Source organism: Esox lucius, chromosome 6 (assembly GCF_011004845.1).
Source record: "Esox lucius isolate fEsoLuc1 chromosome 6, fEsoLuc1.pri, whole genome shotgun sequence".
Lineage (NCBI taxonomy): Eukaryota > Metazoa > Chordata > Actinopteri > Esociformes > Esocidae > Esox > Esox lucius.
The window spans coordinates 1,484,444-1,511,483 of NC_047574.1; the positions used below are offsets into that span (position 1 = coordinate 1,484,444).

Below are 27,040 nucleotides of genomic sequence, written 5' to 3' on the forward strand. Positions count from 1 at the left end.
ATTTTGGCAAGGGGTCACAGGGTAAACTTCTTTACGTGATGACGTTATTACGCAATTGTTTTGATTAATCTTTTCAGATATGTTCAAGGGAACTGAAATCGTTTAGCAACGGAATTCGACGTATCAATACCTAAATTGTTCTAATGTGGATACCGTACTTCCTGATGTTAGGGGTGTGGCTTTCAGGTTTCACTTAAGAGTAAGTAGAGTGGAGAGAAATAGCTAATCCGATATGTCGCAAACCTATGCACAAACTGTGGAATGTACGCAATGTTCTTCTGAGAAGTAGATTTGTTTGTGAGTGAACTCTAGCTGCACAGTGGAAGGGATGCGGTATCAAAATGGGTAACATTTTCGGTAGAAAGAGACGCACGCGAGTGACAGAGCAGGACAGAGCTGTTTTGGTAAGTAACGTTAGCGTTCTTAGCTAGCTAGTAAATCAGCATGCTAACATAGTTAGCTACAAACCGGTTTCTCTTTCTTGATAACCCATTAACTGTAGATCAGGAGTCATTTGATAGTGTTTTGGTCTAGGGGAGTCCGGCAACACAGCTGGCTGTAACAACAACGTACAGTTGAATAGACAATACTGGCAAGCTAGACAGTAGCTAAGAATTTAACTCCAATAGTGACATTATTGATGTATTTGCTTAAGACTAGCGAACAGTAATTAGCTAATGGTCTTCTGTCAATCGTACTTTAATTCGTATTTTGCACTTAATTCAAGCAACTAAAACAACAGCGTGATAAGTTGAAGCAGTACCAGAAGAGAATCTCACTGCAACTGGAAAAAGAGAGGAATCTGGCGAAGCAGCTACTGAAAGATGGCAAGAAAGAGTAAGGATTTGCTACTGTAATTGTGCCAGGAATGCCCCTTGTGAATACATTGCTCGTATTAAGTATGGTTGAGAAACGGAAGTATTTCAAAACTGTCATGTTTTGAGACCAATACTATATAAATATACTATTTTCATTCCAAACTCTTTATATAAAATGTTGTTTGTAATTTCATTGAATTTTCTTCTTTATTGTATTTTTAAAGAAAAGCCCTTCTTTTGCTTAAAAAGAAGAGATACCAGGACCAGCTGCTGGACAAGACGGAAAACCAGATAAGCAACTTGGAGCGCATGGTGAATATCTGTCATTTGTCAAACATTGCACCACAAGATATAGTACAAAATTGAAAATCAGTATTCATTAGTCTAAAAGATTTTCATAATTGCTAATATTTCACCACAGAAAGTTTGCTCTATGCTGCAAACATTTTTGATTTAAAACAGTTCTTTCTGTTGGATGTTTTTTGTCACTACCAGTTGGCTTTACATTGTTTTGTTTGAACACACCCCTGTTCTCAACTAAACTTTTTTTTTTAACCAGTGTCAAGACATTGAGTTTGCCCAGATTGAGATGAAAGTTATTGAAGGCCTTAAAGTGGGAAATGACTGCCTGAAGTCATTGCATGAGGTACGTGAACAAACTGAGATGAATTTGATGTTCATACAGTTTCTCTCTAAAATGGATGTGTAACGTTTCTTGTGTTCAGCTTTGTCACGAGTCAGTCCGACTAAACAGTTTCTTACCCCCCTGCATCTATGATCCAAATGGCATTCCACATGAATAGAAAGTTGCCTTGCGTGTTAACTGTTTGTGCTTTCCTATCAGGCGATGTCCATCGAGGATGTGGAAAGAATCATGGAAGAGACCCAAGAAGCGATTCAATACCAGAGGGTGAGGTTAACTCACTACTATTGTTGAATGCAAATTTAATCAACACATTGATATCGTTGCAAAGATGCTTCATTTTGTTTGTGTTCATTTGATTGGGACCTTGACCCCTGTACAGGAATTAGATGAGATGCTGGCAGGTTCCCTGACACAGGAGGACGATGATGCTGTTCTGGCTGAACTTGAAGCCCTCACTCAGGTCAGTCTAAATGAGTTAAACACAGACTGTCCATGAGGCATCGGTCTAACCACCAGCCTGTCAGCCTGGGCGCTGCACTGAATGCTCAGTCTAAGCAGTGAGGACTGAGGATGTGCCCTGTTGGCCCCTGGGTGTTTGGAGCCCTGACCCCTGTGTTATATCAGAATGTATGCCATGGGTATTTGCTTTGTAACCGTTTTGTATTAGCAGTTAGGCACTTTGGGATTTTGTGGTATACTGGCTATATTATCCATATCCCTGGACCTTATGGTGTACCATGTCTTAGGGATGTCATTAGTCATGACACAAAAAGGAATTCTGTAATATTTGGCTGTGTACCACAAACCCCTGAGGTGCGTTGTTGGTGTTATAAAACCCTTTTTTTTTTATACATTGTCTGATTTTAAACGCAGCTTGAATGCTGTTTCAGCCAATAAGCATCCAGGGCCGACCCTAAACTTCTTGGGTTGCAATTTCTATGAATGGAAACTGTTTCTGTAGTTTGCTCTAGTCTGTCCCCAGTTTCTCCCAGTGTTACACTCTCACCGTTCCTTTCTCTGAAACATTGGTTTGTTATTCTGTGTTAGGGAGCCCTTGACCTACCAGAGGTACCTGTGGAGTCCCTGCCAGAGGTACCAGACGTCACCAAGGAAGAACTAGAGCCTCATCCCGGTCAGTCTCCTCACACATGACATCATACTGAATTACACCTACTATGGTTTCATGTAGTGAGCACATGTTTATTGGTTAGGAATTCAGATTTCAGATTTTGATTTTAATAGACATGAAATGATGAACGGTCCTTTTAAGGTGTCATTGGTGTTTGTAATGCCAGGGTAGTTGGTTCAATTCACAGAACCACCTATATATAAAATACATGCATGCATGACTATGTCCCTAGATAAAAGGAGCTGCTAAATGGTAGATGTCATTCTCAGTATGTCTTTATCAGTATTATCTTTATTTCAGAGAGGCAGAGGAAGAAGCAGAAAGAGATGTTGGCTGCCTAGAGTGACAGAGCTTGTTTTCCAGTGGACTCTAGATGTCTTGGAGGTTACAGGAACCCCATTGGCCTATTCCCCACCACACACACACACACACACACACACACACTACCATGGGAACATTGTCTTTGCTCTCTGGTGCCAGAATATGTTCCAGTTCCTCACCCCAAGACTGTTGCTCCTGGTACCCAGCATGTCCTTGGTCTTCTCTGGACTCCACTACCAAACACTCCAACTACAGACATGGAGGGTCCTTTCCACATCATTGCCTGCAGTTTTTCGCCTATGGCCTTTTTAAAATTAATAATGAATAAATAGCAGATTGAGAAGATTTTGCCTTTTGCTTAAGTCCCTTGACAGTTCTTTTTAAATATTATGTGAACTGCCAGTTCTGTGATTAACTGACACATTTCTTTTTAACCTTTGTAATTTCTGACTACAGATGAATTGTTTTGAAATGATATTTATCTGACTACAGATAAAGGTTGTCTGTCTTTAAACACCATGAGGGAATTGTTTTTCTCAACTGTGGCCTGTTAACTGTTGAGTTTAAATTCCATGATTCCTGAAAATTGCTGTCATATGAATTTGGTTTGAACTTGTTGATTTAGAAATCCAATACCGTTTCATAGCAGCCATTTCATATTCTCCATTCTTTGTCCCTCTCTGTTGGACAGCTTATCCTGCCTAATGATTCAGTCCCCTTGGCTAGGGGATTAGTGTCACTGGTGAAAGGAAGGGCTAATCGTATTGTCAGTGGGCTTACTTACCTCTTCCACAGCCAAGACGACACTAGACAAGACTTATTGTCTGATGCATATAGTTGACTATGAATTCAGTTCTAGACAATCCCACAGAGCCTGATGTCGAACCTACCTATGCAGTAAGTATGGTAATATTAGGTTTGTCTTCCTGTGAAGTGTAACATTAGCTTGTTGGTTGCATGGGTCAGTTATAGTATGCATGTCTTATCATGATAGTCTTAGGCCCGTATCTATAGCTAAATCACTACCTGAAATATGAAGGACGATCAGTACCAGTATTTTATGAAGTGTAAGATATGGGTATAGGACAATGGTGTATTACAGTGCTATGATTGGTCAGTCTCTCTGAGAGACACTCTCCAGGCCATTCCGTAGCTCTGTTCTACTGCCTTATCACATCACCCGTCTATGCAAAATTGCCTTGTAATTCCGTAACAATGCAAGTATGTAAAACATACTGAATTCAACAGTCTGGTTTTACGCTACGTGGTGATGTCTTATTTATACAGTCTATGGGTGATGTGTGTACCAACTGCCACTAGAGGACAGCAAATAGCAGCATATGTTTTTCCTATATGTTTTTCCTGTGGGCAATCCCTTAGAATAGCTTGATCAGAGATTGTACTTAAGGGATTGAGGTGCATTTCTGTTTTACTGTGTTCTTTACATCTATTTGGGACAGAAAAATTACTCCTACGGTTAAAGGGAATCATAATGTCTGCCTTTCGCTATATGCTATTCATACTTCATGTGATAGATTATAATTGTTAATGGAAAATTATATAAAATGAACACTGAAACACAATTTTTATCAAGCAGCCTTTTGTTGATTATTATTGGTATTTTATTATTAAAGGATCCTAGCAATGAGCTGGTGGGAGGATGTATGCTACAAGACCTTGGCATTTCATTCTAGTCTGTGTGAGGGTGTGGAGAGAGCTGTTGATTTCTGAGAATCTACTTGATGTTTTCAAAACAAACGGTGAACTAATCTGCGACAATAGACTGTTAGCGATTGGTCCTTTTGAGCCAATCAGAGAGTGGGAGACTGGGAGGGAGTGGGAGGCTCAATGGCAGAGAGAAGAGGTTTTCTGTGATTCATTGAAGAGCCTTGTGAACTAGAGAGACAATTAATGACGGGGGACTGGAGTGAGTAGGATGTGGAGGAGGCTGTTGAACAGCTCCTGAAGGTGAGCTGGTTCTGCAGAGGGAGGTAAGTCCAACTGTGACCTGGGGGGTGTAGATGAGCTGCGACCACTAACACCTCTCAGTGCCAACCCACCTCCCCACAACCACGCCTTAGGGTTCGGAGAAATGAATGGCAGAAACAGTAGAATGATACAAGCACTAGTATTCTGCTGTGTCATACAAGTTATATAAAACGTTGCTTTCCTCAGGCCTGCCTAGAGTCCAGGGGATACTGCAGGTATAGGTCAGGCCTGCCTAGAGTCCAGGGGATACTGCAGGTATAGGTCAGGCCTGCCTAGAGTCCAGGGGATACTGCAGGTATAGGTCAGGCCTGCCTAGAGTCCAGGGGATACTGCAGGTATAGGTCAGGCCTGCCTAGAGTCCAGGGGATACTGCAGGTATAGGTCAGGCCTGCCTAGAGTCCAGGGGATACTGCAGGTATAGGTCAGGCCTGCCTAGAGTCCAGGGGATACTGCAGGTATAGGTCAGGCCTGCCTAGAGTCCAGGGGATACTGCAGGTATAGGTCAGGCCTCTTCCTAGATAGACTTCATGCGCGGTGTCACTTAAACTACCTGCACTAAAACCAAAGTTTGTCACTCCCAGAGAGGCCTTCTGTACCAGGCCTTCTGTACCAGGCCTTCTGTACCAGGCCTGGTTTACAGAGGCAGCGGTTTGCTCAATTATGACACAGTGTTACACAGAGTCTTGAAAGGACAACTTCAACCCTAAAAGAACTACACATTTTAACCCCAAAATGCATATTTGTTGTCTCAAATAAAACCTCTTTTCATTGGCCTTTGGTAGCACACATCTGCAAATTACTAGAATATAAACCTATATAATGTACATTGACCCATTTTACGTTGCTTTTATCGCAACCTTATTTTTTATGTTCTTTTTTGTTTTGTTACAGTTCCACGTTCCTATATATCTTCCATGTCACGACTCAGTGAAAGTTATTCCTTTGATTTATATTGCACCTTTCTCCCAATGGAGGCACTTAAAGCACTTCACATAGCAATGAGGTGGAGGGGTGAGGAGGGATACCTGCCAATTTGGAATGTGGCGAATAGTTGAGTTAAACTGTCCTACTCTTGGACGGCCTGGCACTTTGGCCAGACAAGCCTATACCAACCATGATGAATGTCAGTTGATCAAAAGGTGGCCAAAATCTGAATTATGGATTTTGTCACAAAACAATGAGGTTTTGACAAGACGTACTAGAAGGTAAAACATGTATTTTACTCTTCTATGGAAACTTATTAGCATACACTTTAGTTCAAGTGAACTGATGACACTGTACCCCACTTATAATTACATAGGACTTTGGCAGATACTGGTGTATGTGGTAATGCTAAAATGGTAATGCTAGAGGTGATCAAGGGGCCCCTGAACTGAGCTTTGATTGGGGCCACAAAGTTAACAAACCCGCCACCGTATATAGACGTGGATCACGCTAATACAAAACTAGCTACATAAATGCAGTCATTTATTAGGTTACGTGTAAAATGTTTTTATGCATTACATTTTTACACCCAACCTTTAGCAACGCACCCTAATGTGTTAAAATGATATTGTTAAGTTTAGCGACGTGTGCATTGCTCTATTGGCTATTGTGGCTCTACAGATGCAGGTGTTATGAATGATTTTTACGCAGAGGCGGCAAAGCAGAGTCAGTCAAGAGTGGGTAGCGTTCGAGAGGAAGGAGGAGTAGCCTTTATAAATGGCAAGCAGAGCTATCCCTATGACAAGCCTCCCACGTCGCTGTCTGTCAGAGTGGTATAGCCCCAGACTGCGTGGGTTAGTGTGGGTCCAGTAGAAGAGTTTAGTATAAAAGCGGCTATTCCAGTCTGATATTACGCGCGCCGGCCTCGCTCTCTAGTTATTTGTTACTACGACTCCTTACACCTGATTTGTCTACTATCTTCCTAGTATTTCCACGGAAAGCTCGCATCACTAAAGGAAATCTTGTCTATGGTTTTGCCAGAAGAAAATTCCACGATGTCTCGGACTGACGAGGTGCACCGTATAACGGAGAATGTCTATAAGGTAAGAAGCACAGACCGCTGTAGCCTATTCCATGCAGGTTTTGTTCAACGTGTCATTCCTCTTAATAATATATTATTATTACTAAATGGTTTTAATAAGTTGAGTTATCCTGTTGTACCTGATGAGGTCTGATACAATTGTGCAGCTGCTGGATACGTTTTTAACTTTGTTTTAAGCACATATAATCTTTCATGCTAAACGGGCTTTTCATGAGCAGCCTACCTCTCATCGGGTCCTCGCCGATTCTTGTATTTCAAGTACTCCACATCACCTGATTTCGTTTGCCAATAATTGAGCCTTTGAAAGAATAAATCAAGTGAGTTGCGGAGTTCAGATTACACACATACAATAACATGAAACCTCTGGGGGTCCCTGAAGACAGGTTTTGAAACCACTTGAGGAGAACAAATTAATTGTAGTGTGTTTAGATGTCTATGACGATCGACTTAGTGTTCGAAATTGAACCATTGACGACAACGACTGACTTCTATTGCATCCCGGGGGAATATACATCGTCCTCCCGCGGTTCGTCTGCTCTTCCGCCAACATTAGTGTCTCAGTCAGCAGAGACACCCTTGCTGGTTTAATTTGAATTTATCGCAATACTGTAGGTCTGGGTTTACAATGCCAGTATATTTACCAGTCGATATGTTCACCAATGTCATCAGACCGTTTCATATCACATCATTTATTCCTGAGCTGATCCGATTTGTTAAATATTTTTGTACCCCCCCACCACACACACACACATTTCATAATTTCCTGTCATATTGAAAACTCTTTCATGCATTAACTCAGAATGGATTCAGGACAATTGAAGTTCGTAGCAAGCCTTCCTCCTAGGAAGCCATGCAAAGCCGTTCTGCATTTTATCTCACGGCTCTTCCAGTCTGGGCATGGGACATGAGAAATGGGTCAGCCACCAGAACACCTCCATTGGCCCATGCAGGGGCCTTAGGGAGTGCTAAAGCACCATGAGAATAGAAACACTGTGCAGATGCTGTCGCCTTCCTCTTCCCCAGCCAGAGGCTTGAACACAGTACCAGTCAAAGGTTTGGACATACTTACCCATTCAAGTGAATATAAATATATGTATGTGGATGTGGGATATTATGCTTTAAATGGGACTCATGGCTTATCTGTCAGCCCACAGAAGGGTTTCTGGCTGAAACCAGTTGGGTTTCTGGCTGAAACCAGTTGGGTTTCAGAGAATTTGTTCCCCATGGGTCCCTGAATTTCCCCGTTCCGTTACCTCAGATGAATATCAACCTGGTCTTCCCAGCACGTCAGCAGTGATGCTCCTATGCTGTATATAGACTGGATTAAACACTCAGAAATTAGTTCAGCCATGAGTGTGTGTATATAATAAAAAGCTCCCACAGTAAGTTCACCTGTTGCCGTGTCATCGTTCAGAGACGTCTTAGAGCAGGGTTTTCCTTTGTTGATGAGGGTGTGTGGTAGGTGTGCCCCTCTCTAATTACTGTACTAGGGGATTGTTGTTTGTCTCAGAGAAGTACTTAAACACACTTGGCAGATATACTGAGGCTGAGAAAAGCAGTAGTGTAACTGTAGTCCCCTACCTCTCCCATTTAACTTAGCAAGGTGGCTTGGGTGAGAACCACAGCAGTCTGACTGATTCTTCATAATTTTGCCAGACTTTTATCAAACTACATGAGGGATCGTCAAGTTATTGTTAACCCGATGTAGTCAAACGCGTGACTCTACTGCCAGGTTGTCCTTTAAGCTGAGCTGAGGGCAAAGATGCCACTCTTCAGTTTCACTGGAAAATGTCAGCAACCCAAAATGGCATCCTATTTCCAGTGTTTTAAGCAGGAAGGGAGGGCTTGGGGGTGGGGGATGTACAACACTGACTGACTGTAGCTCTGTCAGCTCGTTCTCCCTTTGAGCGGCATTGGATGGACGGATGATATGCTTACTTTGCATATTATCAGTGAAGCCCAAATGTCCACATCCACTTTTGATTTAGTGGTTTTGCATTACTGTGGAGGCTGAATATGGGATCAGTGTTGCAGAAGAGAGAGCCTGATGCTCTGAATGAGAACCCTGCTATGTTTTCCAAGGTTCTCCGATTGACCAGGAGAGGGGTCAGAGTGGAGGAAGACCAGGAGAGGAGCAGGTGATTGTCTCAGAAAGACGCAGGGCTGTTTGAGGTGCTGTGGACTGAGAGTAACCAGAAGCAGACAGGCAGGCATACAGACAGGCAGGTAGGCAGACAGGCAAGCAGACAGATGGGGAGTATTTCAGCTTGAAGAACCAAACAGGAGAGGAATGGTGGACCGCTGCAAATGAGATGCTGCCCTGCTAACCTGACCCCATGACAGGTGGAGCATTCTGGGAGATGGATGCTGCCTGCTGTGTGTATTCATCGGGACTGGTGGTGTTGTGGGTAAATTTAAGGGCTGTTCTGAAGGAACCCTTCGATGTCTGGGTCAATCCATTAAAGGAGAACAACAGGCCCTGACCTGCCGGCTTCTATTAGGTACAACCGAGAGGGAGGACACAAAGGGAGGGATAAGGGAGGAGTGGTAAGGGAACAGGAGGAGGAGGTGAGAGGAGGCTGCTAGCAGGTGGTAAAGTGTTAACAAAGGGATTCATCTCATGGAGGCCAGGTGTGAACATCACTCAGTGACAACGGTGGTGCCCCGTCGTTGGCCACGGGAGTGTGTCGCGGTGCGATTGCCTCGCCAAACATGGTGAGACATTATTCCACCGTAGCTGCTGGTTGCTGAGTAACCCCCCAGCTGACCTGGACTCCGGGAAGACATGACTCGCCCTGTGACAGTGCTGTGACTCACCCGTCGTTTTCAGATGTAGGTGTAGATGTGGGTTGTCTCACGACTACATTGGTGTGCATCTGCCCACACGCCAGTTTTGGCCCTGGAATGAGAGCACCCCCACCTGAGACAATCTGCAGCACCCACCTACAGCCTCGGCAGCCCCGCACACTCCGACACTGTGTGGGTGTGTCGGAGCGTCGTCGTGGCTGGCTCGCTCAACTGAGAGTCCAAGAGAGGATTTCTCCGATTTAATTAGATTCTAACGTTGGCAAACAATCTGTTCAAAGCCTCTTTTGGCTTCAAGTTGAGTTAATTGCTATCATTTAAATGGTGCTGTTTGAGAGCCGTCTAATTGTTAACATGATGATGAAATCCATTCCTGAAAGCCAACGTGATTGGGCTGTATTTGAATGTAGAAGGTCATCTCTTATCATACTGAATAAATTGATCATGCTTTACTAAAACACAGATTGGAGAATTTGCTGCTCAGTGGCAACCTACTCCTTATGTATTGCATGGCGTTTGACTTGCAAATCCCCAAGTGGTTCCTTAAAGAGTGTCATTTGGGACGCCCTCCTGTCTCAGACATTCATTAGTATTATAGGTGGGTTCCATTTAAAACCCGCCAAAATGAAGGGGTGTGTGTGAAGCATAAGTACTGTGAGGATGTGGGGCTAGTTTAGGCTGGCGTATTAATGGGAACATTAGGCAAGTGTCCTGTTAAATGAATGGGCCTGTCTTGCTTGTCTCCCTATCATCTCTACCAGTCAACCTGTGGCTAGGGTGTATCAGTTTGATATGCTAATTCATCTAATTCATATTAATGTTGAGTCTATGAATAATGATGACGATCAAAGAATATCAGCGAATCAGAGACTGATTCATTATGGACAGGTTGTTAATGGGCTTACTCAACACTTTAGCTTGATTTAAGAATGTTTGTTTATTCTCAAGAAATGGTTGGTATTGGTTTTGTGTGTAGGTCAGTGTGTAGGCCCAGGTCAGTGTGTAGGTCAGTGTGTAGGCCCAGGTCAGTGTGCAGGTCAGTGTGTAGGCCCAGGTCAGTGTGCAGGTCAGTGTGCAGGTCCAGGTCAGTGTGTAGGCCCAGGTCAGTGTGTAGGCCCAGGTCAGTGTGTAGGCCCAGGTCAGTGTGTAGGCCCAGGTCAGTGTGTAGGCCCAGGTCAGTGTGCAGGTCAGTGTGTAGGCCCAGGTCAGTGTGTAGGCCCAGGTCAGTGTGTAGGCCCAGGTCAGTGTGTAGGTCAGTGTGTAGGCCCAGGTCAGTGTGTAGGCCCAGGTCAGTGTGTAGGTCAGTGTGTAGGACCAGGTCAGTGTGTAGGACCAGGTCAGTGTGTAGGACCAGGTCAGTGTGTAGGACCAGGTCAGTGTGTAAACCATGTTTTTGTTTATTCTGTGTTTCTGAAGAGCACTCTGTAATCTTCCTAATTAAACTGCTTTGTTGTTCTCAAACCACTTATTGATAGAGATGGGCCACTAAAGAGCCACATAAACGTAATGAATTTTAATTCTTCATGTGTGTCTGTCACTCCTCTATCTCCTAGGCCCGTAGAAACGTAATTAATAAAACTGACGAATGGTTTGCGAAAATGGGTACTCCCATTTTATTTGTAATACTACTATGCATTTGACGCTGTCAAATAGCTGTAATCCACATAACATTTGTACAAACTGTGTTCTGAGAACTCCAGTCCTGGTTGACCCTATGCTCCAATGTAAGTGCTGTGGAGGGTTAACAGGGCTATCAGTTCCAGCCACGGTGCAATCTGAGGTACGCTGTGCACCTTCAAATAGTTGTTGATCACAACACTGGGCCCTTGGCAAGGGGTTGGTTTTAAGAGGTCTCTGAAAAGGGGTTGGTTTTAAGAGGTCTCTGAAAAGGGGTTGGTTTTAAGAGGTCTCTGAAAAGGGGTTGGTTTTAAGAGGTCTCTGAACGCTGACACTTCAACAGAAATCAGCGGGGGGCAATGAGGTGTGTTTACAGGTCCTCCCACTTTCGAGCGTGCTTGTGTGTGATCCAACAACAGAAGTCCCCCAAAAAAAGTAAGGAGGCGGACACCTAAAGACTTTCCGGGATCAGGTTTAGGGTATAATGTGCGATTTGGTTGGTGTTAGAGTTGGTTACTTTTAGGTTATGGCACCACTGGTTAGGATAACCATTAGGGTTAGATTAACAAAGTTAGGGTTAGGCTAAGTATTAAGGTTAGGGTTAGGTTAAGTATTAACCTATGAGGATCAGGAATAATGTTTCTACTTAAGTTTTGGGAACAATTGCATGCATTGCAGTTTGAGTTAGTCTAGAAAGTAATGTTGCAAGCTAGTTTAGTGCTGTCCCTTCTCATCGTGCTCAACCTGAGATGTTAAGTTTATTCCAGATCGGCGTAATCTGTTCAAAGACAAACATCTACTGAATTGTGTGTGTTTCGTGTCCCAGGCGGCCCAAACATAAGAGACCGATTTTGTTCCAGGCAGTAGTCACCAGGTGAGATCCAGCCAGCTGTTGGAAAGAGTGTAGCGGATGGTGAAGAGATCTCTCTCTCTCGCTCGCTCGCTCGCTCTCCAACCTCCTGGTATCCAGATTAATTTTCTGTCCTCTGCAACTAACACAAAGTTCTGTCAGATTCAACCAGCTGTAATTACTGACACACACAGACTCTGGGCATTCGAGGGTGACATCAGATCATACTTCCATCGTTACATCAGCCAGTCCCAAACGGACCCCTGCCCAAGTCCCTGTGCTGCCCTGCCTCTGACCACATCCCACAGGGAACAGAGTGGCGTTTAGGATGGAGACAGTGACTCAGCAGTAGAGGTCGACACCGTGGCCATATTCATTATTCTGAGGTTATTCTGGGTGAGTTCTCTGATCCATGTGGATGGTCGGCTGTAGAACAGACAGTGTCGGCCCTGCTCCGGCTGGGGGGGTTGTCTCCATGTAGAGTGATTGTTTCAGACCAGTGTTTTCTCTGATTGGTCACGGTGCTGCTTATCTTTTGTCTTGATTGTAGTAGCTAGCAGCCCGGTGTTAACCTGTACCCTAGCTACAGTAGCAGCCCGGTGTTAACCTGTACCCTAGCTACAGTAGCAGCCCGGTGTTAACCTGTACCCTAGCTACAGTAGCAGCCCGGTGTTAACCTGTACCCTAGCTACAGTAGCAGCCCGGTGTAAACCTGTACCCTAGCTACAGTAGCAGCCCGGTGTTAACCTGTACCCTAGCTACAGTAGCAGCCCGGTGTTAACCTGTACCCTAGCTACAGTAGCAGCCCGGTGTTAACCTGTACCCTAGCTACAGCAGCAGCCCGGTGTTAACCTGTACCCTAGCTACAGTAGCAGCCCGGTGTAAACCTGTACCCTAGCTACAGTAGCAGCCCGGTGTTAACCTGTACCCTAGCTACAGTAGCAGCCCGGTGTTAACCTGTACCCTAGCTAGAAGCCCAACCGATACAGAAAATAAATACATTTTAAATATGTTATTATAAACATTTTTAGGATACATTTAAAAATAATAAATTGGCCAATTCATGTATTTAAGGAAAATGAAATTAATAAATTTAGAACACATTTACAAACATTTTACTAAATGTGTTTAAAATATAAAATTTATATCTTTCAGTACATTTGGAACATATATTTTGGAGTACATTCAACAAGCAGCCCGGTGGAAAATGAACTCTAGTCTGATGTTCTACCCCTACATCCTTTTTGAAATGACTGTGCGTGGGTGTTATAGTGTCATTTTAATCCCTGATCTGATAGAGCGAATTATGGGAAGGATACAGGGCGCTGGGGGAGAGGATACAGGCCGCTGAGGGAGAGGATACAGGCCGCTGGGGGAGAGGATACAGGGCGTTGGGGGAGAGGATACAGGGCGTTGGGGGAGAGGATACAGGGCGTTGGGGGAGAGGATACAGGGCGCTGGGGGGGAGGATACAGGGCGCTGGGGGAGAGGATACAGGGCGCTGGGGGAGAGGATACAGGGCGCTGGGGGAGAGGATACAGGGCGCTGGGGGAGAGGATACAGGGCGTTGTTTCTGTATGCCAGAAGGGATCTCATCTCTCATGTAAATGTCTCTGTGACACCGTCTGTTTATATGCACATGATAAGTTAGTGCTGATAATGAATCCACACTTACTCAGGTCGATAATAAAACATTGACCTTTAGCTAATATTGAACCAAACCTCTATCACTTTACAGTAGACTGGGGAGTGGGGATAGGAGGAAGTGGGTATTGAATAATGTTTTTGGTATGTAGTTGTCTATACTAGTGATTTTACACTTGAGAATGCAACATTTTTGGGAACTATCAATTCTCAAGTGCTTTAACTGAAGTGAGGCTGGTACCCCTGAATCAGGCAGACTACATTCTCCACATGCCTAAACCTCAACCCTGCTGAGTGCTGAATAGATGAGGATTGAGCCCTGGATTGTTCCATGTCATGTTACTAAGTGGGCTATTGTGTATATGAAACATAGTCAAGTGTAGGGTTTTTTGTTCCAATAATTATGTGTAAAATTATCTCGCTGCACAAAGAATGCTTGCATGATGTTAGCTAGTAGTAGTTAGCTGGTTTAATGTTCTGCAATGCTCCTGGTTAGTGTCTTTTAGACTGCAAATCAACAACGTCAGCCTAACCCTCTCTCCTCCAGACATTCCCATTGTTCCAATGAATTGAACATTTGAATATTATGTAACTTGAAATCTTCTGTTGCAACTGATGTGAATATGACAATCCCATTTGCCCAACTAATCCAATCAGAAGTGACGTTTACCACCTCCGTTAAAACCCAGCCGAGGCGATTCTCTTCCCTCCCGTTGCTTCAGCCTTTCAATGGTATGACCCAGACGTGTGTGGAATGGAGATCAGGTGCCCAGATGCGGGGGGAATCCGGTATTTCCAAATATGGCAACGGAAGTGCTTCCGCTCTCCTCCCTCCCTCCTTCATCCACTCCTCTCTCTCCTCTCCTCTCCTCCTCACTTGCCACTTCCCATTCCTTTTTCCCTTCTCTGCCTCTCTGTTTCAGCGCAGTGAGGTTGAGGGGGCGAGCCTCTCTCACTGCTGGCTGCCTGCACATAACTGCTCATCTTAAAGGGAGACGGTCTGTTTTAACCGCACAGAGACACAGGTAAGGCTGTCATGGATTTCCCTCAGAGGACACTGAGACATGACAGTCTTATAACCCAATGAATGACCCTGGACACCGACATGCCCACTTATAGGACAGGTGTGTTGCTGTGTGTACGTGTGTGTGTTCTGTTAGGGGCTAAGAGATGTAGTATGATAAGAACAACACATGCAGGAGTCAGTCAATTGCTTTTGTGTGTTTGTGTTTCCAAAGACACACATCTGATGGTGCTACTCTACTAAATTACGTGTTTACCTCAGACTTTCACGCACATTTGTTTCTATTTTTAGTGTTTGTGTTGGAGCGATGTGTGACGTATTTGAATGGCAGTGGCTGAGTGCACAGCCTTTTTCAACCCCTCCTCGTTCTTCAAAAGGTCGTTGAGTACAGTGCTGTTTTTGTCCAGTTGAACGTTATGTTCTCAGTGTAGCCAGGTCACCTTGAGAGCTGGCAGAGTAGTGAAGTCCCTCCTAGTTGGCATGGAGACCAGACCACCACAGACAAGCTGACCTTGTATCCCTCCACACCCTAGTAACGTAATCTGGTTTAACTAACCTTTTTTATTTAGGAATGCTTACGCAAACACTTATCTTATCAAATCCACAGCACAACACAGTTCTGTTTCTCAGTAGAACACACAAAACTGTAGAGTGTGATTTAAATGAGGTCATCCGTAAGGTTCTGGCGTTATGTCTGCTCACCAAGATAACAGAAACCTAGAAATGTCTCATGGTCTCTTAGCTCACGCATGATCCCTCACACAAACATGGCAGTAGGCTTCCTTCAGGTGGTGGAGTGACCCTGTTTGTCTCAGGACATACAGGTATGTAACCTTGGTCAGCAGCCCAAAAAGGGTTTCCACTGTGAAATAGGACTCACAACCTGGTAGGTCTCCTGGGATGTCACTCTTTACCATCTGATTCATTTAGCAAACTCTCTTATCCAGGGGGTGTACTATTCATACTGGTCCCCCTTGGGAATCAAACCCACAGCCCTGGCAAGACCCGTGGTCCACCTACCCTCACCCCAAGCCCTGTGGTCCTCCATCATCTACTCACCTTGCAGCTGTCTGGGGAAGAGGGGGCGGGACAACTAGCAAGAGGCTGTGTTCTAATTGGCACCCTATTTCTGTCAAAGTACTGTACCATAACCAGGACTAGTACACTGTGTCGAGCCGCTGTGCCGCAAGGCTGATCAGTTGTTAGGGAGATGCACTCTGGGGGCAGGAAGTGACATTCACCTGATAGAGGTTCTATATACAGCACCGTCAGCCCCCCCTTTCCTCTTCTCTTCTACAGTGTATTTTTCTGTTATCCTGCCCCCTGGATCTGCCATGCCCTGGCAGTTAATTTGTTTGGAAGAGTGAGGCTGTGCAGCGTTATGGTCACGTTGGCCTTCATTTTCACCCCTTCCATGAGATGATCCTGGTGTTGATTATGTAGGAAATATCCATGATGACACACACACACACACCCCCCATGTGGTTGAGAGGGGGGATGTTATTGCAGTGCTAGTCTGTCACCTTCAATGGCAACTCTGCTAAAAGAACATATGATTTCCCCTGTGGAAGTGTCTGCTTCCAACCTACATGTCTGAAAGAGTCCCCAAAATACGGTCTCCTCCGGGTTGAGTACCCCATCCCAGCCCCCCACCACGCTGTTCCAGGGAAAATGGCTCTGCTCGCCTCCTTACAACAGCATTAAAGCACTCTGATGCTTAGGTGTGTGTGTGTGTGTGTGTGTGTGTGTGTGTGTGTGTGTGTATGCATGCACGCACGCGCATGTGCTTCTCACAGATGTACTATGTGACCAAGTAGGCATTTTAGGGCATTTTATGTAAGTGCGTGTGACCAAGAAGGCATTTGTTATTTAATAAAAGAACAGGCTGATGGGTATAGTCTGCTGCCATAGTCTGCAGACGAGGATGTACGCTCCACTAGGTTCTTTTCAGCTCAGTCAGTCTCATGAACCCTTTAAATGGACTTAACATAAGAAAATCCTGAGGAAGAAACAAGGGAGCACTGGTGAGCTCAACAAATCACCTGTCAGGCCACCAAAGACCTCTACAGGGGATAACCGGAGGAGTCTTGACCGGCGGAGGCTTAACCGGAGCAGTCTCAGCATAATAAAGGTAGAAAAAAAGTCACGGTTCCGACAGATCAGGAACTCGGTCCAGGAGGTCGGCGTGGATCTGACATTCATCCACAGATGAAAATACACATGTTGAACTGCAAGGCACAGAAACACAATCTCAAAAACAAGATGGACTAAAAATACCATGGAGAGTTATGGAATAAGGTTTTAGGGCCAGTTAAGACGAATATTAACATGTTCCAGAGTGATGGAAAATGAAAGCATGGAGAAAAGATTTCTGGCATACCAGCAGCTCGTCTGTGAAATGGGTTGCATTTTTTTGGATGATATGGCAGAGCATCTCCAGAGAAAATACGCTGAGCCTGCTGATTCACATACTTCAGGGAATCACTGCCTGCAAAGAACATGACCAAGTACTGAACATCACTAGCGTACATTATGATAATCGGTCTAAATACTCCTGGAATCCTAAAATGTAGGGTACTAGGCCTGTGCTGTCATTTCAAAGTGTTTCATCCAATATGGATGGAAATGCCCTAAAATTAAAGCTGGTTGTCTGCCATATAACACCATCCACATTCTATCATATCATGAGTCCAAAGTGCTGGAATACAGAGCAAGAAAACAAAAATGTGTCACTGTCCAAATACTTTTGAAGTTCACTGTAAATATATAGGACTAAACACTGCAGGGGGTCTTTAATATATTCCTGTGTAAAGCTACAGGATATCTCATCTCTCAATCTGTTTATCAGAGAAAATAATCTCTCTAATCCTACATGGAACCATCTAGCATGAGAGACCAGAACAGCACATTTGGTATCATCCAGAACCCATTAGCATTTTTCATTAGGTTGGATGGATTTTATCTCTATTTAATTAGCTTAAACAATTATCGGCACGGCCAAATGAAATGCGTAGCTAATAGGAGAGTCAAAGGGGACAACTGCTAACACAATGTTGAAGACTTTACCCAAAAATATCCTCCAGTTTTCTCTGTGTGTGCCTGCGTGTGCGAGATCCAGGTCTGTGTCGGTATGGGGACCCGCAATTATGGTTATATCTGACAAAATGGCCTCCACCAGGTTTTTGCCGTGCAGTGAGTATTCGGAGACGCAGACTGCCACACAGCATCCCCCGTATCAAATCTGTCAGGGGACAAAAGAGATTATCTGAGGATAAACTGGCTACAAGCATCAGTAGCTACATACAGTGAACCAAGCAACCAAGACAAAAGAGAAATACAGCCGCACTGGCTAAACTATCCGCGGAGGAGGGACATTCACCACAAATACGGTGGCGTTTACAGTCCTGAAAATGTAATGCAGAGCGATAATGTAGCATGGAACGTCATTAGGGCCTTTGTGTCTCAAAATATTTAACACAATTAATAAAAAGTTTGACTGAATTTTTTTGTAAACGTTTTTGATTTACACGTAGGGATTACACTTTCTTTCGTAATGCTAGTTACGGTGATTAATCGGTACGTATGTAATGATGTCGGGACAGTTGTGTGGCACAATGGTCGTCGCAGGAAAGCAACCTACAGTACAGTACTTTAGTTGTGGCCAGAAGGAAGTGGTGGAGGGGTGTGTCTCTGGCTGGAGGGGTGTGTCTCTGGCTGGAGGGGTGTGTCTCTGGCTGGAGGGGTGTGTCTCGGGTTGGAGGGGTGTTTCTGGCAGGGACCTGAGTCAATGACAAGCTGACTTTAAGACTCCAGACAGGGATGCTTCTTGTGCTGTGTGTGGGTGCGTGTGCGTGCATGTGTGCGTGAAGTGTAGTGAAGCAGTTAGTCTACTCCCAGTTCTGCCTTAATGGGTGAACACAAGCCTTGATCACATCAATGAGTTAACAAACCATTTAACAAAGAAAATATTGGCACTGTTTGGTTGATTTGGTGCGTGTGTGAAAGGTTGTCGTTATGTGTGTACATGTCACTCTACATGCATGGGGGACCCTGCTGTGTTTAGAGGCTTGACATGTCTGACTGGTGTCTCTTACAGACACTGGTTCCAATATTCCCATCTTTTCTGTCTCCCGGTTGGTCTTCCTCCTGTCATGGAGGGCTGTATTCAGAAGGATTACCAGGCTGGAACGATTCCACTATTCCTTTGCTTTGCTAGCAACACTGCCTTAGAAAAGAACATAGATGTACACATGGAGCAGGGGAAAGGACAAAGATGGAGGGACAGATATGGGATATAAATAAGTTGGTCGTTATGAATTATGCAAACACTTTCTGTTTTGACGTGTGTTTACGTGTGGGTGCCTAACGTGTCTAAGACACAGCGTCAATGTCACATGGTTTCTGGTCCTGTGTCTGTTCTCTGTGGGCTGATTGGCTGTTATAAAGAGGACTGACATCACGGTAATAGAAAAAGCATACCAGAATGATGAATCCACTGGTTCCATAGAGGCATGGGTCTTCAGGTTGTTTTTATTTTTTAGATTACCTTCAACTTTTTCACTGAACAAGTACAAGTACAGTACAACGAAATGCAGTTAGCATCTAACCAAATAGAAGAGGGCAGAAATGTAAAAGTATTAAGTATAATGTATGTTACAAGTGGGATGTATTGATGTGCAATAAAGGAACATTAAAGGTAGCATGTGCAACTGAAATGCCGGGATTGGAGCAGTGAGGGTCCTGAGATGGACGTGTATGTAACCTTAGAAAGTCCAAGTACAGTGGCAGTTGTAAATGTGCAAGTCGGCATGTGGAAATGAAGTACAGGAATAGCACCAATGACACGTAGATGTAGACAACCGAGACTGAAACCCTTATCAGAGTCCAGTAGTACAAAGGGTCTCACCTTGTGCTTAATTGATTGATCGAAATTCAACACTACTGTTGTTTGCTCCTTGGGGTTTAAGGCCGGGTGTTTCTGTAAAAGCACTTTGTGACAACTGCTGTTGTAAAAAGGGCTTTATAAATACATTTGATTGATCAATCAATTGGGGAAAAATTGAAAGGAAAAAACAAAAACTTGGGCTGAATCTCAATATGCATACTACAAGTACATATTTGGTGGCTGATGAAGTACATACTGTTTATTTTATGGTAAGCTAGTATGCCAGTATTGGGACATTCTACTTTGTCATAAAATTGCATCTCTAAATTAGATAATTTTCCAAGTTTGAATATTTAGCTAGACACCATTGAGCATTGTGTTAAACTGACTAATGTTTCTTATGAAGTTTACTTCCACCCCAAATAGCATCTATGAACTGTATGGCTTTTCCCACTGGCTGTTTTAACAGCTTACAAGCCAGTCATAGTAGTATCTTACTGCTTGGAATAGTCATAAGAATTTGAGCAATCACTCGTGAGACTGAAGACAAATTTTATGCTCCCAAAACTGTTTAATTTCATGGCACAACAACTGTGTTTTTCTTCATTTGTAAATGACATTGATACAATAACTATCAATATTGGTGACAATAACTGACGTTTTCATCAAGTGAAAAGACGAGAAAATCGTGGAAACTCTTTTTCTGTGCAAGGGGTTGTGGTCTGTATTAACCCAAAGAGCATGCATGGATACAGATGTCGAAAATCCTCCAGAAATAGCAGACCAACCGGGAACTTTTGGCATACTATTTTCAGCATTCTATGGTTTGGGACATACTAATCTGGAATACTATATAGTATGCTGCAAGTATGCAATTTGATATTCAATCTAGGCCCTCTGAAACCTGTCCTAAAGGACCCTCCAGGAACCTCTGGAACCTGTTAATTTTAGATGCTCTCTGTTTTTCATTAGTCCTGTCCAACTTCTATTTTTATTATGTATTTTGGGACTTTTTAAAAACTGTTTTATATGTGCATACAATATAAGTAGAATCTCTATAAAAAAAAAGTTGTTAATGTCATTTCATGTTTGAAAGTCAGTAACTTTGTCATTTAGGTCTCAATATGTGAACAATGTCATCAAAAGTGCACTATATTTGGGGTCCCTTTTTGACTCAACGGTGCATCTTTAAGTCCTCTTGAAGTTGGGGCTTCAAGAGGGTTGAGTACCTGGTATACTTCAGTAGGCAGTCCTCATCATGGCAGCAATATGACAGGTAGACTACTTCAGTAGGCAGTCCTCATCATGGCAGCAATATGACAGGTAGACTACTTCCGTAGGCAGTCCTCATCATGGTAGCAATATGACAGGTAGACTACTTCAGTAGGCAGTCCTCATCATGGCAGCAATATGACAGGTAGACTACTTCAGTAGGCAGTCCTCATCATGGCAGCAATATGACAGGTAGACTACTTCCGTAGGCAGTCCTCATCATGGCAGCAATATGACAGGTAGACTACTTCCGTAGGCAGTCCTCATCATGGCAGCAATATGACAGGTAGACTACTTCCGTAGGCTGCCCTCATCATGGCAGCAGTGTTTTTGCTGTCTTCCTGTTGCCAATAGAAGAGATCCCTTCCATTTTCCTCTGTTACAGAAAGCTTAGATGCATGAAGTGGAGAGGAGAGAATAACTCTAACAAATACAATAAATAACAGAATAAAGTAGAGCACAAAGCACCAATCACCCGGACTGTGTGGAGGAGGGTGACTAACCGCACCTCAGAGAGAGACTATACTTCTCATCTCTCGATGACACCACCTATTCCATTCTACTCCTCTGCTCAGTGTGTGCTGAAGCCTCAACTTGTGGGCTGTATGACACACACACACACACATACACACACACATATATATATATACACACACACACCGTATGTGAACAACAGCCTTGGGAAGTCATTACAGCTGTGTTGCTGTGGAGGAGGAAACCCAGGTTTGAGGCTGGGATGGGAGAGTAGGCCTACCGATGACGATTATTGGGAAACCAAAAAGCTGATACCGATTAATTTTTAAATAGTTCTATTTAGTCTCAAATAATGTTCAATTTGGTATGAATTAAGCAAAACAAAATACAAAAGAAACTGGGTTGGACCAGTAAAAGTGCAATTTGCGCCAAGCGCATTTGTGCCAAAAACTTTTAGTTGGTGTTTTAGGGTTAAGAAGTTGCACATCTCAGTAGCTGACCTATTTATGATCAATCGGTTTTGGTGCCGAAAAGCATAACTAACGAGAACGCACTTGCTTAATTTAATGAAAGAGAAATGCAGAGACTGATGTTTCCCCTGTACTGGTTGACTGTTTGTCACTGGCATAATTTAGGAAGATACGCTAGGGAAGGCTCGGAGACCGCTCGCCAGAGATTGAGCTATGGGCGAGTTGAGCGAACATATACTGTCATTTTGATGACTGCGCGTCAACCTGAGCGCGGAGCCTTCCTTGTGGATTGCGGGGTAATTTTAATACGTGCTCCCCCAAAAAATAGTATTGTCCATTTTGAACTAGGCCGATTAGCGAATGTTTGGAAAACATGTTCAAACTGAAGCTGGTGACGCTCCAATGCATATTTCGCAAAGCAATCTTTTTATTACGTCCTAGCTTCGTTTTTCAGAAACTTAGTGGGATTAACTTTCTGTTATAATGTCCTTTTGCTGTGGACATTGCCCCGGAATCTGTCGGTATGTCTTAAACAGGACTCCAATTACGGCACAGCTGGTAACGTGAGACCGTGACCAATGGGCCAGCCAGGGCGCCCTGACATGCTATTTTCTAATATGGTAATTTCTGATAAACCAGTTTAATTTCCATGTAATTACTGTATCGCCCATGCTGGAACCCACACAAGCCAATCAAGTCTTGTCATCTCAGCCAGCTATATTTAACCTGCACAGGACTCAACCGCCTTGCTGTTGCTAGTCAGCACTGTGATTAATCCAACTATGCCAGCTGAATTTTCTTTTATACTCCTTTTTTCTCTACTTTCTTGACACCCAAATGTTCATCCCTGCCCCTCGCTCCCCTCAGTCCCTTGTATTCCTCTGCTCCACAAAAACTAATTAGCACAAACGACATGACACAGTTAAGAGTGACGGGGAGAGAGCCAGGATTGCTCCTGAGCCACAATGCCTGGGCATCAACACCCACAGCCAGGCTTTTTTGGGACAAGTGAGGTGTAAACCCCCCCCCCCTCGACTCTCTCACTCTCTCGCTCTCTCTACCTTGGGTGTGCGATTCCTGAATGATTCCACACCCTAACACACATTTATCTTAGCCAACCAGGAGGTAGGAGCTGCTTGGTTGGCGAGTGTGCGCGCACATGTCTGTAGTTTGTATGTGAGCAGACGTTTGGACTACAGATTAGAGAACCGCTTCTACTGCCTTTTAATTAAAAAAAACACCCTCTCTCTCTTCAGTCTATCATGGAGCAGTTCAACCCATGCTTGCGGAACTTTGTTGCCATGGGGAAGACCTACGAGAAGGCCCTATCCAGTGAGTACGATGTTCCTGCTTTTCCTCATCTTCATCTTCTCATTTCCACCCGACCTCGCCTCCAGGGAGCCAGCTCAGATGCTGGTGAACTGATATTAGTCAGGTTGACGGCTGTGGCCTGTAGCCAATGTCCTTGTCCAGGCTTTGGGCACAGATAAGACTTAGCAGTGAAAGACATGGCCAGGTGCTTAATGCTTTTAACTACATACAGCCTGTAGTAGTTAGTCAATATCCAGAATCAAAATGTACAACTAAATGAATCTCCTCAACATTCTTATTTTAATGTTGAATGTTAGGATGTGATGTTGTGATCCCGAGGCTGACTTCTGTGGTGGCATGTGTTTGAATATTCAATGTCTGGATATGTCCGCATCATTCCTCCATCCCAGCATGCTAAATTTAACTGCTTTTTGGTGTGTGTGCGTGCATGTGTGTGTGTGTGTGTGTGTGTGTGTGTGTGTGTGTGTGTGTGTGTGTGCATGTGCACAAGGCCAGTAGGAACTAGGGCAGGTGGAGCTGTGAGAATGAAGATGGCCTCGCAGCGGGAGGCGAAAACAGAACGTCCAGAACTAGTAACCAGGACAGGCTTGGGTGGAGGTTTGGAGGGAAGGAGGGAGTCTGTACATCCAATATCTTTCTGCTTCTACCAGTGGAGCAGAAGCAGCGGAATATGTCTACACAGATGGACATGAGGTTCAAATGGGACCCCAAATCCTTCTATTAGCATGTTCCAGGCATTCTGTTTAGGTTGGATTTGAAATAATTTTCATGCTTGCTTGACAATTTCCTTGGATACTGTAAACTTCCAGGCAAATTGAGCTCATCTGCTACTCTTCAGATACAGTACTCTTCTCATACTGTAAGCTTTCAGGCAAATGGAGCTCATCTGCTACTCTTCAGATACAGCACTCTTCTCATACTGTAAGCTTTCAGGCAAATGGAGCTCATCTGCTACTCTTCAGATACAGCACTCTTCTCATACTGTAAACTTCCAGGCAAATGGAGCTCATCTGCTACTCTTCAGATACAGCAGTTTACATGTTTTGTATCCCCAGAGCATCGGTCATGTGCCCAACTACAGGTGTCAGAGATGAAGAACTAAACGAATGACGTCTGGTTGCACTCTGCATCAACGCACACTTTCAATTTAATGGGCAGAGCCAACGACAGCAAACGCAATCAGATGTGATGAGAAACACCTGACAGCAACGCTCGAGCCAGGTGGGAGAGGAATAATCTGTCGTCTGTAATCTAGCGCTGTTGTCTTGATCAAGCCACTAGCTCAGATGATTATTAAGGTGAACTTTTGCTCTCCGGGGTTTCTCTGGGTGCTTGGATGGCTCCTATTGGGGCTCTTGTCAGTATGTGCATTTACATAAACACCAGTCATTTGATATTAAAGTTATTATGGCAGTCGGTCGACTGTGACATTATCCAGACATCTGGTCAAGTTGAGCACACTCCATACGGATTAGCGTTCCAACTTTGATCTCAGCGCCTGGTTGCATCAGGTGGGCCTTCAGCAAGTGAAGAGAGGTGAGGACATCTGAAAGTACCAGTTTTATAAGAGGAGTTCTCATGCAAACCTTGTATCTATTCCTAATCAAAACGGCGTCATGAAAATCTGTGGTAGAATTTTTACTTTCGATGTCCCTTTTTGGCATTTATCAGTGTCCAATCAGGCTGTGTGCAATTCCAGATCTGTCAATGTAAACAGAATTTTTTTAAGGAATCGTTCTTCTGTAACAGCAGTTGAACATTTTCATCAAGCTGTTGTATCAATCGGTCCATTATAATGTTTTATCTGCATTTAGCGGGTGACCGTTGAGTCCCATGAAGGTCCGACACCAACAGCTGAGCCAGTTCATTTTGAAAATGTGAATAGATCCTGACTGTATGGAGACTTGCTGTTCCAGTGTAACTTATGTGTGGTCCTCAAACATCCCTTCATTAAAATTAAGGACTTTTACGCTGAAATGTTTTTGGTTGAAAAGAATGGTGATCATCAGACACAGTTGCGCTAAGAATCTTTTTAGTTGATTATGAAACAGTGCAGTATTCCACAGAAAAAAGTAAAATGATATGAAATGATCTTCTCAGTCATGCTTCTTATTTAATGTTGCCTTCAGCTGTGGACTTGCTAGTATTTCAAAGGGCACCCCTCTCTGCATCGAGCAGGGAAAGAGGTGGAGTGAGGCAGGAAAGATTCCCTGCCAGGAAGCCCTGAGGGACCAATAAAAGAGGTCTCTGTGTAGTCTGATAGAATAGGCTAAAAATAGCCACATGACTCCCGGATGGGGAATTACGCATTATCAGTGTCAGGCAGCAATGAGTGAGATCTTGGCGCGGGCTGTAGGGGCGCGGGCTGTAGGGGGACAGGCTGTAGGGGCGCGGGCTGCATTCAACTTTCCACAGGGTGGCCTTCTGGGTGTCTGTCCTTTAGCTGAACATGTAAAAATGGCAATCTGCCTCTGCTACAAGGATGGGGAACCCAGAAATAAAGGGAGGAGAGCTGGTGCTGGACTGGAGGTCCCTGGAGCATCGCCATCATATTAAAGACCACAGAATGAGATGCCAGCTGTTGGCCCTGCTATGAAAAGAAGCTGTTTGGTTTTGGAGAATAGGATATTATGCAGTGGGAGCAGTGCTTGATTAGGGGAACACTAGAAAAGGTGTACTTAATAAGGTGTGGGTCCTGGGCATTTGAGGGTGGGTTGTGGGTTATTACAACACCTATAATCACATGCTGTTTGTTTTTAATTTGGGTCATTGGAAGACCATTTGGATGGCAGGATTCACAGTTTATTCAGACGTTTCTGAAGGGCTGACATGCCTGCATCAATTATAAAACCATCCCCTCCAAACCTATTGAGCGCAAGCAATGCTTACAGATATATGCTCTCTAAATAACTTACATAAATTACTCATAAAGCATCATTTTAAGTCACTTTGTTTTGTTTATATTTTTTACAAATCGTCCGGAGGGCTTACTTTTGCTGCTGATTCTCCAGCATGTTTCCAGCATGACGCTAATCTATTGTAGCCGATTGTAGCTTTGACAGCTAGTTGGTTAGCTAGCTAACTTCCTACCTCCGGTTGTCTCTCAGACGAAGGTTACCTCCTTATATCAATGTGACAGCAACTTACTGACAGTTCAGCACACACGTGCGCATGCATAGACACAGCCAGTTTCTCTGACCTCACTCGCTAGCTTGACACTCCGAACGTCGGGTGCAGGACATAGTTGCTTTGCCCGGATTCTGGTGTGATTTTAAATTGTGCGTGATGGTAAATTGGGCTCAGCTTGGGGAAAAATCGCATTTCATAAAAATATTGTTTTTCTGTGGCTGCGCATCACAATTTAGCCATGGGCCGCTGCTGTAATTACAGTAAGAGGGAAACCGTGCTCTATATACTATCAGCTATCGGCTTTATATCTGAGGTTTAATCCTCTTTACTGAAGACCAGCATATAGACACACTGCCCTAGACAGCAAAGCACTCGTACCTCGTCCTAGTAAATCCAGCCTTACCTGGCCAGCCACGCTTCACCGGCGCTCTCACTTCCCCTGCTGGCTGTGATTTCTGTGCACGTCACTAAATTAGCCAATCCATCCACGCAAGGGCTTACTTCACCATGTACTCCCATCTCCACATAAACCCTCTCGCTTTCCCTCTCATCCTGCCCGGGATTAACCAAAGCTGTGATCGGGTAGAGCCGAGAGGGTCTCTCTTCCTG

The 27,040-nt window shown here is 44.1% G+C and overlaps 2 protein-coding genes and 1 long non-coding RNA gene across 15 annotated transcripts in view; 2 read left to right on the top strand and 1 right to left on the bottom strand.

Moving 5' to 3' along the window:
- The first annotated feature begins 205 nt into the window (after window positions 1-205).
- Window positions 206-3,430, top strand: chmp6b (charged multivesicular body protein 6b). Its single transcript, NM_001305885.1, is given in 8 exon segments — window positions 206-404; window positions 728-837; window positions 1,043-1,130; window positions 1,378-1,464; window positions 1,663-1,728; window positions 1,844-1,924; window positions 2,512-2,596; window positions 2,894-3,430. Coding segments are annotated over 8 exon segments (621 nt in total). The 5' UTR covers window positions 206-341; the 3' UTR covers window positions 2,935-3,430.
- A 3,119-nt stretch (window positions 3,431-6,549) lies between these two features.
- Window positions 6,550-27,040, top strand: part of baiap2b (BAR/IMD domain containing adaptor protein 2b) — a 73,085-nt gene continuing 52,594 nt past the window's right edge. For 6 of the 13 annotated variants that reach the window (XR_004575803.1, XM_029120319.2, XM_034292672.1 and 3 more), the window contains exons 1-2: window positions 6,551-6,930; window positions 23,227-23,302. Coding sequence is in view for 10 of the 13 variants with exons in the window: in XM_029120319.2 (XP_028976152.2) it covers window positions 6,856-6,930; window positions 23,227-23,302 (151 nt within the window). In the remaining 3 variants the exon portion in view is untranslated. Of the gene's footprint in view, window positions 6,931-23,076; window positions 23,096-23,226; window positions 23,303-27,040 lie in introns of those variants that run through there. The other 7 variants (XM_029120320.2, XM_029120324.2, XM_029120325.2 and 4 more) reach the window with 5 other exon arrangements.
- LOC109615876 lies at window positions 16,759-19,196 on the bottom strand. The gene is made up of 5 exons (XR_002196882.3): window positions 18,964-19,196; window positions 18,510-18,648; window positions 17,936-18,110; window positions 17,250-17,357; window positions 16,759-17,097 (listed from the first exon to the last, which is right to left on the bottom strand). It is a non-coding gene; the product is annotated as an uncharacterized LOC109615876 (long non-coding RNA).